The 15,947-nt window shown below is 36.3% G+C and overlaps 1 protein-coding gene across 3 annotated transcripts in view; it reads right to left on the reverse strand.

The window, feature by feature from the left end:
* DCP1B (decapping mRNA 1B) overlaps positions 1-15,947 on the reverse strand; it is a 40,035-nt gene that overhangs the window by 10,981 nt on the left and 13,107 nt on the right. Inside the window, exons 4-7 of one of the 3 annotated variants that reach the window (XM_050984259.1) lie at positions 6,443-6,509; positions 5,681-5,746; positions 4,516-4,651; positions 244-372 (exon numbers count right to left, since the gene is read on the reverse strand). In XM_050984259.1, coding sequence (XP_050840216.1) covers positions 244-372; positions 4,516-4,651; positions 5,681-5,746; positions 6,443-6,509 — 398 coding nt within the window. Of the gene's footprint in view, positions 1-243; positions 373-4,515; positions 4,652-5,680; positions 5,747-6,442; positions 6,510-13,859; positions 13,923-15,947 lie in introns of those variants that run through there. The other 2 variants (XM_030237805.2, XM_030237804.2) reach the window with 2 other exon arrangements.

Genomic DNA, 15,947 nt, shown 5'->3' on the forward strand with positions numbered 1-15,947 from the left:
TGATCAAAACAGCGCCTGAAATTTGAAAGACCAATATTTTTTTGTTGCATCAGCACAGTATGTCTGTAGTCTGTGTGTTTCCCCAACATACAGTGAGGCTTAGGGAGCTTTTACAAACCAGATCAGTTGTGCTTGAAAACCATTCCTTACAGTGGTTCCATCTCCAATTCTTGCAGTGACCTTAAATCAATGCTCCTGTTGCTCAGTGCAGCAGCAGCAGTCAGAAAACACCACAGAATTTACCTTGCTCTGCTGGGAGATTCGCTGCTGCTGATTCTCACTCGGCTTCACTGGAATGGGTTTGATTAGGTTGGGGTTGTTATAGATTGCAGAGGAACTGGTTATTTGTTTTGGCTCTGAGCAGGTCTTACACTGCAACAGAAAAAAAGGATTTCTTAGTATGTGTAACAATGTATTTTCCCCTAGTTCCCAACCCCAGTAAAATACAGACATAACCAGGTATTCAATAACCAAAAGTAATAATTGCAGCACTGATGATGAAGTATAATGCTATTAGAAGAACTATAGCAACTGCAACCTAATTTTCTAAAACCACAAGACATATGTAAAACTGAACACTTCATTCCAAGATTTCCCTAGTATGAGACTTCCCTCTAATTTAAATCTCAGTTCTCTTTTTGGCATTCTGCTTTTACTGCACTTCAAAAACATAAAATACTTTTTAAAAGCACCTTAAAAAGCAAGCAACAGACATGCTTTTCCTGCATCCAACAGGCAGCTAGAAGAAGTTTAGATCCATGAAGGATTAATGTGCCCATAAAGATAATTTAAAATGCTTTTGTCAAAAAGCAGAATAATAACTCTTAACTCTTTAACATAACTCTTCACATGGTAGGAACTTGCAGGATGCATATATATGTACAGAAAAGCAATTAAAGACTTAATCAAAACGTAGAATAAGTAGGATTTCTTATTATGAAAAAGATGGTCAGAGACAGATTACTAAAAGTGATCAGGGACAAAAAATGTCATGTGGAGAGAGAAGGGCACGACTTAATTCAGAAAAAAACACATAAAATGCTCCATGAAAGAGAAAATGTAAATGGAAAAGGCAAATGTGAATAAGATGCTATATATAAGAATATAGTCAATGAAACTAAAAAAGCATTTGGTATACATGGAACACTACTGTCAGTAGAAAAGAAGACAATCTCTTTGAAGACATTGTCACTTGATACAGTTGAAACCAAGAAACTGGAAAGATTTTAAAAATAATTATTTACTAAGAAGTTAATTCTATTAACTATTAATTCTTCTATTAATTCTAACCCCACTCTTAAACATACAGAGGTGATCACTTAACCCATTTCTGACAATAAACAAATAAAAACAAGATGGTTCCAGAGCTGCCCAGTAAACCAGAACTGGAGTTCTTGAGGGGACTTAAGGGGCTTTAGTAGATCCTCAACACCTTCAATTGTTTGTCAGATTAGACAGACCCTGGACCAAACCTGCATGTCAGTAAGATTAAATAGCTTTTCCCCCCCCCCCCCAAATAATTCTATTTCTAATGGTTCTGCCTTTTCTTCAATGTATCATCTTTTCATTGCTATTTTTCAGCCCAACCTTTTGGGCAAAAAGCACATAAACTTTAACACCATGGATAACATCCTCTTGAATATTTCCCAGTGAGTTCTGCTGAATTTAAATAAATAGCCTTATTTCCTCAGGATATTTTAATAGGCTGAATTCCTCAGAAACCTTAAGTACCTTAGATTCCACTGTCATATCCTGCATAATCACTGAACTAAGCCTATAAAAATGAGGTGAGAAGCAGTAGTGTTTAACAGAGTCATCACTATATGAGCATATTTTAGACCAAATTCCTCAGCCAAATGAGCATCAGTACACACAAGAATGACATTGACCTGACTTGGTATCATTGCTGTGACTTGATAACAAGGCCAGTAGGTTGCTATCAAACACAGAAGCACATGGAAGAGAAAAGAAGCCTGTGATGATTCCAGAGGCATCTGTAACTATTGAAGCTCAGAATTTAAAGCCATTTTGGTAGATGGGGAGCACAGCCTTGCTGATGAGTAAGTTGGGAGCACTAGCATGGCATTTTAAGCAATTGTCAGGTAGACAGGTAAAGAAGATATCAGATGCTATTATCTACAAACAGCAAAAAGCAGCATGAAAGAAATCCCACCATGCTCTGTAGTGAGAGAACCAGAGAACATCTGGCAATTCCTACACCTTGCTCACAGGTCTGTCCTTTAGTCACGTGTCCTTTTCAAAGCTCTGCTGCTACAAAAGATTGCAAAGTAATCAAAAAGGTTCTGAGATCAAGCCAAAGAAAGGCTCAGCAACACTGGAACAAAACTAGATGCATATAGTCCATGTGGATCAAAAAGAGCAAGAAAGTCACTGAGGGAATTTTGGCAAGTTTGGTAGTCAGAGATATTCAAAGCAAACAACTGCTCTGTGTTGTGAGATTGATACTTCACCTGTACAGTATGAAGCTGGAAATGCAAAATGCTGGGAGAAGAACTGTGCAGCACAGAGTTCAACCCAGAGTTTGGGCTGCAGTACAAGACAAGGCACAATGGTTAAGGAGAAACCCATTTTGTCATGCTTTGTTCTGTACCCTTGCAACTCTTCAACTGGTTTTCTCTCTGGCTGTCAGTGAGGCCAGCTTTTTTTACCAGAGGTCAAGAGAAGGCAAGTGTGTAAGAAGCAGATTTAAAAAAAATAACTCAGTGGTTTAGCATCTTAAAGCTCCATCAATTCAAAAAGGAAGGGGAAGCTGTGTATTTTATTTTGCATATAATGTAATCTCCAAATGTATAACATAATTTGGGAATAAGGAACTTCAAATTAGTTACATTCTTAAAAATTGAGTAAAATTCCTTAAAATTTTGAAAATTGATGCTCTTATACAGCTTCCAACACTTTAAAACACTCTTCACTGAATAAACACAGAATTCAAAGAAGAGAACAACATATTTCATAACTAATTTCAGCACATCAGACTGTAAGTAATAAAACATACACTGACAAGAAAGTGGATGTCATAAACCAGTCAAAAAGCACGACTGCTCTGAAACATATTGACATTAAATAGAAAAATGGTTGTCATTGCCTTTATTTATCACACTCTTTAGAAATTTATATTACTAGCAATACAAGAAATCATACACATCCTGTTCATAAGAGGTCAGGCATTCCTAGCACTCATGTCCCAGATGAGGAGGAAGTTTTTATGTTATTTTTTATGTCCTTGGCAATCCCTTAAATGCAGAAAGATTAAAGATAAAGTAAGAAGCAAATCTGCAAAAGATTCTAAAGGGAAAAGAGTTCTAAAAGCTATTATTTAAACAACAGAACTTCCTCTCCTTTGTCTTGATTTCTGTGTGCTAATGCAGAAATGGAAGGCAACATCTTTTAGATTTATCACCCTCTTTTCACAGAATCTGAAGACAGCCTAATATTTTCCAGTTTTCCATTTGCAGCATTTTTAAGGTTATCTAATGAAAACCCTTTAAACATTTCAGAACATCTCAAATCATATTCTCTGATGCCAGGATTAGATAATGATTCAGTATTAAATAATGGGGAAAATACCAGGTTTTGGAAGTGTTTGTCCACTATAATACATTACATCTCTACTACAGAAAATACAAAGGCCCCAAGCTTCAACAGAAACTAGACACAATAAAAAAGGCTCCATTTCACCCTAGCTCAAATAGTTTGCTATGATCTTTCAGAGGACTTTATTAGTAGCTACATTTCAGAAAAATAAACACAAGAAATGTAAGGAGATAAAAAGTTAAGATATATGTACATTTCCAGACTCTTATGGAACACTTAGGAGTTCTATTATTGCATGACAGCACATAAGCAATACAGGAAACAGCAGCAGGAACCTGCAGGCTCTGTAACAATTTGCAGCTTATATATGGATAGTTAAAATTATTAGATTTTTATTCCCCAAAGTAAAACGTTTTTGATTGCTCAATAATAGAGAACATTATTAGTCCATTAGTTACTTCTTTATTTAGAAGCCTCAGAAGACCAAAGCAGCACACGGGCTGAAATCATACTACATTTCAACCTTTTCATTTCCTTCCATTAGGGCCTGAAAGGAGCTAACAACCACAATTAAAAGCAGTAAAAGTATCCTGAACCAAGTCCTTTGTACAAACCACAGAAACTATCACCAGGTAAATACTTCACCCAGAAAGAGGGCACAGCTTGCAGGTGCTCCTCAACAGGCACAAGAGCTCTAGGGGTCAGAATGAAAGGTAATTTATACTTGCTCTGAGCCTTTGCTATTCAACAAATAGTCATATCCACATTCTCCTTCCAGAACTTGTTATTGACAGCATTAATTTCTTTTGAATTTGTAGCAAATTCTGTCAAATTTTTTTTACCAGCCACTTCTACACAAAATGAGAGAGCACACTGTCCAAAATCACTTGGAGTAAAACTATTCAAAACCCAAAATCAAACCTTTTATGTTTCATAATGTAAAGTGGGAGTGAGTCTCACCTTGGTATACTCATCTTTGGCCTTGGTAAGCATCCTTAAGATATCCACTTCTTTGTTATTAGCAGAATTCATGATCATGGGGGACACCCCTGTTCCTGTGCCCTGCTGTGCTTTGAATTGTTCCTGCTGAGTTAGGCTGAAAGGTGGAGGATACATGAGAAAAAAAGTACAAATAAAATATGAAAACCACAATTACTGTACAATACTTAATTGAAACTCAAATATTTGTCTTTCCCTGTCTACATTAAAATGTGCAGTAAAAAAAAATCGCTATTAAAAGATGTCTATAAAATCATTATTTGACATAAGATTAATTTTCTCCAATCTTGACTACATTAGACCATAGAATAAAATTTCCATAACTGAGTCACAATTTCTATAGCCAGAAGGAGCAGGGAATTTATAGTGTTATTCAGTTCTGCTGGTGGTGGAGGATGGCAAACACACACACAAATCAGGCATTAAGTACTAGCAAATGACCAATTTCCTGCCCCAGCTGTTTTATTATTATTGTAGAATGCTGAGAATTAAAACACACAGCCAATTGGCTGAGCAACAGGGTATTTTTTATCTATATGAAATACTGCTATTATAAACCACTACACATGGTTTACATTTGCATGAATCCTCTGAAAACTAGGTTTTATTGTAGTAAATTACCAGTTTGAGAGCACCTAATCACCACCAACTGAAACTTGAGCTAGTTAACTAAAATGAGCTGTCAAAAACCTGGGTTTCCTAGGGTTCATTGTTTATTTCTGTAAATTCATCCCCATCAATTATTTCTTGGGTAACAGCTGACTCATTTTAGAGCTGTAGGATATACAGCAAAACCAACAAACCCCACTGAACAAAACCCCACCACTGTCCCAGTCTGTGTTTCACACTGTTTTGTCACTGCAAAATGAAAAGCAGCAGGTATTATTTGAAAAAAAGGATACATGGAGGAAAGATGACTACCTTCCCATCCAGTATTTTATCACAAATCCTTTCTGGTGTGTCTAACCCTGTATACCACAGGCAGCTGGAACAACCAATCACTGCCTGTTCCTACCCAGGTCCTTTACTACATCCTCCACATTACAGCTCTAAAAAATGTAGATTACATATGTTGATAAAATCTGTATGACTTCAGCTCCCTTGCTTTCCAAGCAAACATGAAAACCTGCAGGACATAGTCCTTAAAAAAAGGGTCCCAGCAAACAATGCAGAAGAACGAGCCCTGTCCATCCTGGAAATGGAAAGAGAAGAGTGATACTGAAAAAAGCTACCCATATGACATTCTTAGGTTAAAATACAGCTGAGAACACACTTCTGTGTGAAATCTTCACCTCTGGCTGGACTGCAAAATTAAAGTTTAACATTCAGAAAAGCACATTATTATGTGCATCAAAGCAATTACTTTAAAGCTAATTGAAGTCTTGCTTTAAATGCCAGAAACAATGTGAATTTTGTATCTATTGCTAAGAAATGAGGAAGCAGGAATTCAGCCATGCTGTACAAATAGGACAAAACCCACAGCAATTGTATTAATACAGCATAACCTCATGATATCCTGCACTTACCTTGAAATAAGGAAAAAAAAAGAAAGGTAACAATATGAAAAAATAAAATCTTCCCAAATTGAAAGATATATTAAACCCCCAAAGAATACAATTCTTCAAAATAGGTCTCTGAGTCATCAGGAAATAAAGCATATCAACTGGTACACTCTGATGTAGCTGGAGAGCTGCACTACAAATTAGGAAAAATTACTGCAATACAGTGACTTATTTATGATTTTATGAAATGCAGGCTTGACACTTGCAACAAAGATTGTAAATTTAAAATAGAAAGGCATAATAATCTTGAAAACATAAAATGTGCATGTATGTACCAAAAAACATACATAAAAAAAGCACTGAAGTCTTGTTTACCCATCACTTACTTTTTCATGAGCTCTGCAATTCTTTGGCATTCTTCCTTATCATAAAACCAAATCCCATATATGGACACTGTAAATGCACATCAAACACAAACTGTGAGCATCTTCTCAAACAGCAATTCTTCCTGGTAGATATTTAAATGTGACCTGTAAATTAATCTTAAAATTTATTTTCATCTTATGTTTTCCCCATCTGGAAACATAAAATGACACCTCAGATCCTATAAAATCAAAAAAGATCAAAGGCACATCTCTAAGCATTTAAATTACAAGCTCTTAAATATTCAATTAAGGCAAAGGTATTTGATCCTTTTCTTCAGAACACTAAACCAGCGGGGGTTTTTCTTTAAAATCTTTTTCTCTGTCCTGTATTTCAGTTGTCATATCGATTTGACTCCACTACCAGCATGCTGCAGGGAGCATTGCATGCATGTGGAAGTGGAAAAATCAGTTTTCAAACAATGTTCAGGTCTATCTTACAGAGCATCAGAACTGGTGGAGTAGGATGAACATCTCCACCTCCCTGGAGATTTGCTATAGTTCTGCCCATTGTTTTCTACAGGAGATCCTGGGTTTCCTCCTCCTTCCCTCTCTACTCTACTGCAGGCAAGAGTTGTCTCTTAACCTTACCAGGAATTGGCAGTTCCTACCATGTCTTCCAACATTTTATTTGAAAATGGATTTCCTTTGAAATGGGTTGAGCACCTGTTCAAAAACAATTGCAACACTGACCCTGATGATGTAATAATTCCTACTATTAGGAGAGTCCAAAAGCAATAACTCCTTCAATTCCACAGAGCCAAACCCATGGCATATGAAGTGTACCTTGGCTTTGTTAATGTTTGGAAAGAAAATGAATGTACAGCTGCTTGCAAGACATGAGTATATTATTTTCTCCATCCCCCCCAAATTTAAAGCTGTGTGTTTTCTTCTATAGAACTAAAAATGGTCCCAGCTGTTTAATACACAGCACATTGGCAAAAAGTCTAAAATATCTCACAAATCAGACATCCTGTAGACAAAAAATTAACTTTTTAAATATGTACTGTCCTTTTTATGATTATTGAAAAGTGAGATGATTTCTATTATTCACCTAAAAAAGGCAAGCAATATAATATGTACCAGTGGTTCTACAAATGTGCAACTTAAGAGCTGAACTGCACAAGTAATCTCAGTTTTCTAAACAGAAAGATTAAAATATGCATTTCAAATTCACATTAATATTCTAGCATATTCCAATGGGTGTTCAATAATAAACAGTAGATCTCTAGAAAAGTGTGTGAACAACTCATAAGGTTCCAGAACACTGACCTGTTATGCAAAATTCCACATCCTTCTGATGAAATACCTCTGAAAATTTGTCCAAATCAACAAGTAACTCCATATTCTTCAATGCAACAGCACAGCAAGCAGACTGAGAATCCCAGACAAACCAAATTTGTTTTAATCAAGATTCTTATTCTTTATAAAAGAATCTCCAATGGAGAAGAGTATTGATGAAATTTTGGCCATATGCTCCATCTTCCCAAATTTCTTTTATGTCTGCCACAGCTGGTGGCACCATCAATTATGCAGCACAGGTTGGACACCTTCACCCTTGGCCAACAGAACAGACATGTCACAGACTATTGATGAATATCTAATAAATCTGAAAGCTGACAGTCCCTTGGAAATGCCAAACTGCCTCTGGCCATTAGAAGCTGCAAGACTCAAACTGGCTTGCTTCTGCTGGTGATTTACCTCAACTCAGAGACAAACACAAGTAAACTGATAACCAGAATAATGACAGATTTCAGATTTTACACAGCTACAACTAATATTCTGAAGTACAATTGCAACAACTAAAAACCTATTTGGGTCACAGAACAAGGGCACTGAGTCTGTGCCACCACACCAAACCACACCAGCACCCAACAATATATCCCATCTTAACTCCAGTTTTAAGTTAAGATACTGCAGATCCAGAGACATTTAGCCTACAGCTTAGCTGAACTTCAAACCCACCCACATTTACTTTCTCTCCTTGGTTAAATGGTATTTCCAGCCCAAATTAGGAAGCACAGCTGAAAGCAAGCTAAGACAAAAGCCCAACATCCTGAGCTTAGAGCTCACCCAGTCAGTGGTGAAATCTTTCAGAAGTGGACAGTCCTACTTTTCTTCCTTCCACACTGCTCCCATCTGTCCAGAGATGAACACTTGAAATACACTGAGAAACAATCTCTGAGCTTGTGGCAGCACAACACACCCTGAATCTTTTATGCATGTGAGAATGAGGGACCAGTGAGAACACAACAACTTGTGGAAATATGAGATACCTGAAGTAACCATGGCATAAATTCACACTACAGTATTATATTCTCCTATAACCTGTATTTAAGAGAAAAAAGTGTAGAGAGTTGTAGTAAGAATGAGTATTGATGGCCTCCATCTTGATTAATGATGAAGACAAAATGAAAAAAAAATCTTATTTGTGTGGCAACACATAAAACCCCACAACCAGAATGAGAACCTAAACTGGTAACAACCTGTAACTGTCTGGGAACCTGGCACACACACAGACACACAATACAATTTCACTGCAAGCTTTCTACCAGCATGAAAAAACTGCCTGTTTTATCAGGATTAAACATAAACAGATTACTTTTATCTGCCTTCCCACTCTGTCAGACTGTTTGACAAAATAGAATTCCACATCTAAGTATCATGTGTAGAGTGGTAATTTCATGTTAAAAATGAATCACAAAACATCAGAGACACAAAGGAAATTTTTCTACTGCCAAACAGAGGAGGAAATATTAAGACACTTCAGGCCCAGGCTCAACCATAAAGTTATGTAAGAAGAGATTATTGTAAAAACCAGAAAAAAATAAAATCAAAGTCAAGTAATGAATTGATGACATTAAAAGGAAAAAAAGTGCCACAATTACAATGTTGTTAACAAGATTACACAAACCTGTAACATAATGCAGCTATGAAATCAAGAAGATCCAATTAATATTGAATGGGAAGCTAAATAAATTACTTAAACTGACTGAAATTATTAATTATTAAGGGTATCAGTCTTTGGAATTTTTCGAGTTTCTAAAAGGCAGGCCACTCAGAAATCAAAACTAAAAATTTTACCCAAATCTGTGAAGCTCCTTTAATAGCTCAGTGACTGAATTTCAGGAAGGGCACTATTTAAGTTTGAAATCACGACTTCAGAGCCAATTCGAAAGCTTCCGCCTTACAATTTTCATTTTTTTGGCTACAGATTTCTCCTGTCCTCACAAACACTAGAACACTTGATACTATTTATATGCAGAAGCTGACAGCTGCTATCTTCCAGAATTATAGATAACAATTTCTAACCTCTCAATATTTGAAACATTAATTTAGTTATTACGATAATACAGAATTTCTTATCAACTTCAATCATTCGTGTTAAGTATTCTGTTAAAAAGAAAGGCATTTTCTAGGATTATTTTTTTCCTCTTCATTATTCCAGTGATTAGAGTTTTGTCTTCTGGATAGACATTTCCATTATGAAAGCTTTTGTTTCAGTGTACCTGTAACATGTGACTTCAAAGCTATTCCTCCACAGACTGCATAAAGTCTTCAAGCTTGGTAAAAATGGATACAGAAATTATCTGACTAGAGATTCCCCCTGTACCTAGGAACTGTTTTATACTTGCTGGTATTCAAACTAAATAAATAAACCCCAAGTCTGAAATTTTGGTGTTATATTCTTCTTAAATTCCATGCTTCTTAAGGTATTTTGCTCTATGTATAGTCTAGACTCTTGCTCCTGAATATGTAAATTCACACTTGGCTATGTTAAAAAGAAGTTTCTGTATCCATGTCTTGCAAGGCAGGGAGGCACCTTTATGTTGCTATGTTTAGGAGTGCAACAAGGAAGAAATATAAAAAACCTGAGCACAGACAGCTGCACACTATCCTGGAAAGCTGAATTCCATCCCAGAGATGTTATGCAATGATACACAAGCTGTGAAATGTTATCTGAAGTGGCTGCACTGGCTGTGTGTGCTTCATTTCCCAGTGTCTGAGTCGAGATCCTAGACCTGGGTGCAAGACTTGAGTGTGTGGCCTGCAAAAACACCAATCAGCCCAATCCAAGCCTGTAAGAAGTGTTTTTGAACACATGAATAATAAATACACTGGAAAAATTTGGCTTGAGTAATTAAAGTCAGACACTCCATTCTAATTGTAACTACTCTGCCCTAGGATCCCAATTTGTGAAATGGGAAGAATAATGTTTCTAATCTGAGCAAGGTAAAACAGTTCTCTTTGTTCATGAGTTACCAGCTTTTATGGTGATGATTACTGGAGAAAACAACATGAAAACTCAATAATTCTGACTCTAGTGCAGAACTCAAGTGGCATATAACAAAGGCCATGCATGAGTAATGAGGAAAAAACCAGAATACTGAGTAGCCTCTCAATGTGAACACACTCCAACTGTTTGACAGCTGAAACAAAGTCCTTATTGCAAAAGAAGAAAACCACACAATATAAAAGTCCAAAAACAGAGAGATTGCACAACCAGCCTTAACTCTGGTATTTCCTAGTTTAGGAGTCTTAAAGTTCTTCTAGCTCTAAGCAGGCTTTAAAAGTTCTTTCAAACGCAAAATCAAAATTTTGCTCTTTAGCTCTAAGCAGGCTTTAAGTTCTTTCAAACACAAAATCAAAATTTTGCTCTTTAGATACTTAAACCCAAACACTAGAAAAAGATTTCAGTGTTATACTACTTTGATAGAAATGTGGCTCATCAACAGGACTGGAATTTTTGGGCTTCTTGCTTCTCAACATTGTGCAAAGCTGCAGAATACAAAATATGTATTAGGTAAATGTATTTGTTTCTAAATAATGGAAATTTCTCTCTGGCAATATCCTGGTATTTCTAGATGATTTTAAAGAAAAGTCAAAATTTTAATGATTCCTCAGGCGTTAAAAAGTCAACAAATTGAAAAAAAAGGTGTATTTTGCTATGAGCTTAACCTAAATTCCTAAAAAGCTCTGAAAAGGCCCTGCCTGTTAAATTATCAGACACTTGTTCTTTCATTTAAAGGCTGATAAAGCTTCTGATCCACTTATTTGGAGAACTGTTAACAAAGACAGGGAAAATGATGACCTGGTATTTCCATTATCTCAAATGTTTAAAATAATTTATATGAACAAGCAAGCTACAAAAAAATCCCCTAAAAAACAACCAAAGCAGTTGTTAAAGGAGAAAGAATCCTACTCAGAAACGTGTCAATGCAAAGCACTGGTTACACATGGCCTTTTTTCAGCTTAACCAGTAAAATTCAATTGAGGAAGGAACTGTTAAAACAATTTTATTCTAAAATAAAATAACCACAAAATATGCAACAACAAAACCCCCAACAAAATGAAAAAGCTCCTCCAGACCCCCTTCCCCAAAAGCAAATGGTTTGAGAGTGGGCAGTGATTGGCAACATTACTGAAGTCAAGAATCAGTTCGTCACCACCATCTGTTTAATTGTTCTTGGAACTATGCCTTAAAATCAAGACAAAATTTTTGTTAATAGAATGGACCCTGAAATATTCCTACCATCATCTATCAGTTGTGAAAGTTGGGGGACCAAGTTGCAGACTTCCAGATAGAGCCAGTAATTATTTCTGGTTTCATGAGGCAAAAAAAGGATAGCACAGACATGGTGGATGGTTTAATAAATCATGTCTGTGACTCTACTGTGAGAGACTGACTTCAGGCAGATTTTTAATCCAAATTTATCAGAAATTTTTATGAAGAAAAATCAACTGTGTAGCTGTCAAACAGAATAGGGTCACTGGAAAGCCCCCTAAATGGCCTCAAAGCTGAAGTTCTGTTAGTACTGCAGGAAAATTTAAAGCCCATTGATGCACTTATTTCCATAAAGCTCAGCAGATGTAAGAGTCCATCAGCAGGTTCTTTACTTTTTTTGGAAAAGAGCCCAAATGCAAACTGTATTTGCAAGATTTCCCTAAATATGCCTTCTGTTGATGCTACAAGAAATTTTTAGTCCTGACACAGGAATAGCATCTATGTTATGATCCATGTGGCTTAGAGAATTTTTTTTTCCCCCCCACACCTCTGGTTTTCCAGTCACACCTCTTGCCATTGCATCATCAGTTCCAAATAATTTTTAAATCATGATGGTGCGTGACACTGAAATTAAGGCAGGAAGGCTGGGGATGCCAGGCTATCAATTTCTGAAATAACAAGTTGTTCTTGAGAAATATTTTTTCTTATAAATAGGCTCTCTTAAATAACAAATGGTTCCCGTCACTATTTCACAATAGACTTCCAAAATGTCCCCTTCAGACGAGAGTTCCATAAGCTAAAAACTACATCCAAATATCCTCATTCAACACAAGCAGAGTTCCTGTGAAATAAAAATCCATCAGAGAAGGGCTTACTGGAAAACAAATGCAACTCCTCAACACCTGGAAGGATTATTTTTTTAGCTTACCTGTGCTCTATATTCTCTGCTAACTTTCTAAAGCAAATAATAAAACATGTCTTCAACACACTGAAATGAAGCCAGGCCCTGATCTACAGAAATCACCTGAGCAGAACACAACAATGCCTTACACAAATCTAGGCCAAATATAAATCCAAAACTTTCCATCAGCAGAAAGGCTTATACTAAAAGGAGACTGTCACAAGTGGAAGAGGTTAAACTAGAAAGCTTTTCTTGATTTTGTGCATTTCACTCCTACCTTGTAACAAAAAGCTAAAAGAACACTGCTCAATCAAGAAGGGGGCAACACAGCTTTTCCAACCTGGAGACAACAAAAAAATTGCTTTTATTGGAAAGAACAGAAAGCAGAGCTACCTTCAGTGTCTCAATTTCCAGCCTTTTTCTTTCCACTATGTTAAGAAAAGCAGCAGCTTCCATGTGTTTCTTGTGGAATATCTGGGCTTCCAGTCCCACAGGGAAGAGCTGCTCTGCTGCCTGTGACATACACAGCTGGTAGAGGACTCACCAGGATCCTCACATCAAGGTTTTCATTTATAATTCAGTCCAATCTAAGAATATGTTCCCAATTATTTTTAAAGTGCATCTCTGAGGTACCTGCCAAAGGTACACCTCTAATTCCACAGCTATAGTTAAGTTCAAGGTCAAATTATTTTCCAAACTCTGACAATGCCATTTTCCAGTATATTAGAAGAGAGGGGAAAAAAGAAAAGACTATTTTAACCTCAAATAGGTGTTCAATAACATGTCATTTTTTCCTGAAACCTGAATTTTTACTATAATCAGTATGATGAGCTGTCACTCCAAATGGTTTAACTCCCACAAAATAATGAACAACTTCAGAAAGGGCTTCATGAAGAAAATAAGCAACCTTAACTATACATGATGTTTCTAATTCTGACTGTTGTGATCTCATCTCTTATTTCTCCACTGCATACCTTCAGATCCTAAGTAATGGAAATACATTTGCAGATCTGGACTGAGTTCTTAGCCTGCAACAATAAAAGTCTGAGTTACTTGTATATCCTTGTTCTTGTAACAAGAAATGCATAAGAAATACCCTAAGATCAAGAGAATTTAAACTCCCCATTTTTGTATTTTTCCATTTGAATACTCTATATACAACATCATTTTGGGTAGGCAATTGTTTAATTTTTCCTACACCATCTCTAGTTCTAAAATGGTTGGGAAAAGAATTTTTAAAATCCACATAGAATAGGCAGAAGTCAACTACTCCTCCTGAGATCTTGAACAGTTAGTTGATATTTACAGCATATCTTATGCATTCCCTTTAATTGCTTTGCCACAGCCTGTTAATAGGTTATAGTCCATTTATTAAAGAGTTCTCTCCTCTTCTGTAACCATTCCTCCCTTGCAGTCAGCTGTTACACTGCCTTCAGTAACATCTGCTTGTCTGTAGAGCTGCAGACAGAAACTTTGCAGTACAATTTTTAGCAATATAATACAACTTCACAGGCACAGAAAGGATCTTCACTGTTCTCACAGAATGACAGACAAACTGTGGGTAGGTTCACACTGTGTTCACAAGCTAAATTTCACCCTGAACCCTTTATCATTCACATATGATCACTGCATTTTTACACGCTTGAAAGCTGAAGGATCATTAAAGTATTAATATTAATGTTTCACCTGCATTTTTCTTGTGACGTATACTCCTTTGAAGTACCTGGTTGCACTTTTTCTTTGATTACTGTAATTCTATTTATTCTATTTTAACATATTTGTATCAATTTTAAAATTTTATTTTAACAATTGAAGTTAGTGTTCAAAAGTTTACTGACTTTTCCATAACGTTGCAGACAAGATATTCTGTGCAAGAATACAGAACATTTTGTGTATATGAAAAAAGAGAGAAACAATGCACCCCCGAGATCAAGTTTGTCACCAAGAAAATGCAATTTAACTAGTAAACAGTTTCTTATTTAACCTGTAATTAGACTGAAAAAGAAAAAAACCCCTCACATTTGTCAAATTAATTTTATATTAGCAGCTAGATATTTCACAATAGCAGCACTGGGAGGTACCCTGCAACTCTGAATCCCTGATTACAGACTAGAGATACAGTCATGTTTAAATAAAAATTTGGGATTTTTGCATGGGACTATTTTCACTGCAGCAACTGTATTGTTTCCACACAAAGTAAAAATATGTATTTCATTTTGCTTCAGAAGTCAGCAGTGTTTTACTAGCTTATACATAATCCTTTATGAATAAATCTTAACAGTAATCATCATCTGCTTCCTCAGTCTTTCCCCTCCTTCAGTTTTGAACTCTCAGTGCAAATTTGAACATCTACTTTGCTTACTGTTAAAAAGAGTGTTAGAAAGAGAAATATTCACCAGAATAAAAACAACAGGTAAAATTAAACAGAAGGCAGCAAAGCCCTGCAGGAAGTCATAGCATACTCAGAAAAAAAAAATAAAATCCAATGTTATTTCTCTCATTTTTCTAATTATTATGAAATTTCTTGTTAATTGAGCGCTACGCATGCCTGTATAGAGGATTTAACAACGTATAGGAAACAATTTAACAATGTTTAGGAAAAGATATTGAAATTTTACAGAAAGGCAGTTTGCTTGACCGAGCCAAAATAATTGGTACAGCTCAAACAGAAAGTCCGTATCCTGTCTAAGACAATGGGCAGCAGCAGATGATCCACAGAAAGAATCTTCTTAGTTCCCTTATTGCTGACTTCTGACCTGAAGCTTGTGTCTTACATTACTTAATTTCCACCCCCGTCTACAGAATCTCTCTGGTTGGTTTAATGCATGTAAATAATACCTCTGTTCTGCAAAGGGATTATTAAAGCAGGCTCTAAAAGTCCTGGGCATATGTATGTCCAAAATAACGATGCCAGCAGGAAAAACCCACCGGGATATTTTCTGAGATTGATTTTGAGCAATGCATGATGAAGACTTTATGCTTTGTGAAAGGAGGCCCTGTTGCAAACCCCACAACTGGGCTGCAGCCACAGCCATTGAAGCAGAGCAGGCAGCAGGCATTAA

Source organism: Serinus canaria, chromosome 1A (assembly GCF_022539315.1).
Source record: "Serinus canaria isolate serCan28SL12 chromosome 1A, serCan2020, whole genome shotgun sequence".
Classification (NCBI taxonomy): Eukaryota; Metazoa; Chordata; class Aves; order Passeriformes; family Fringillidae; genus Serinus; species Serinus canaria.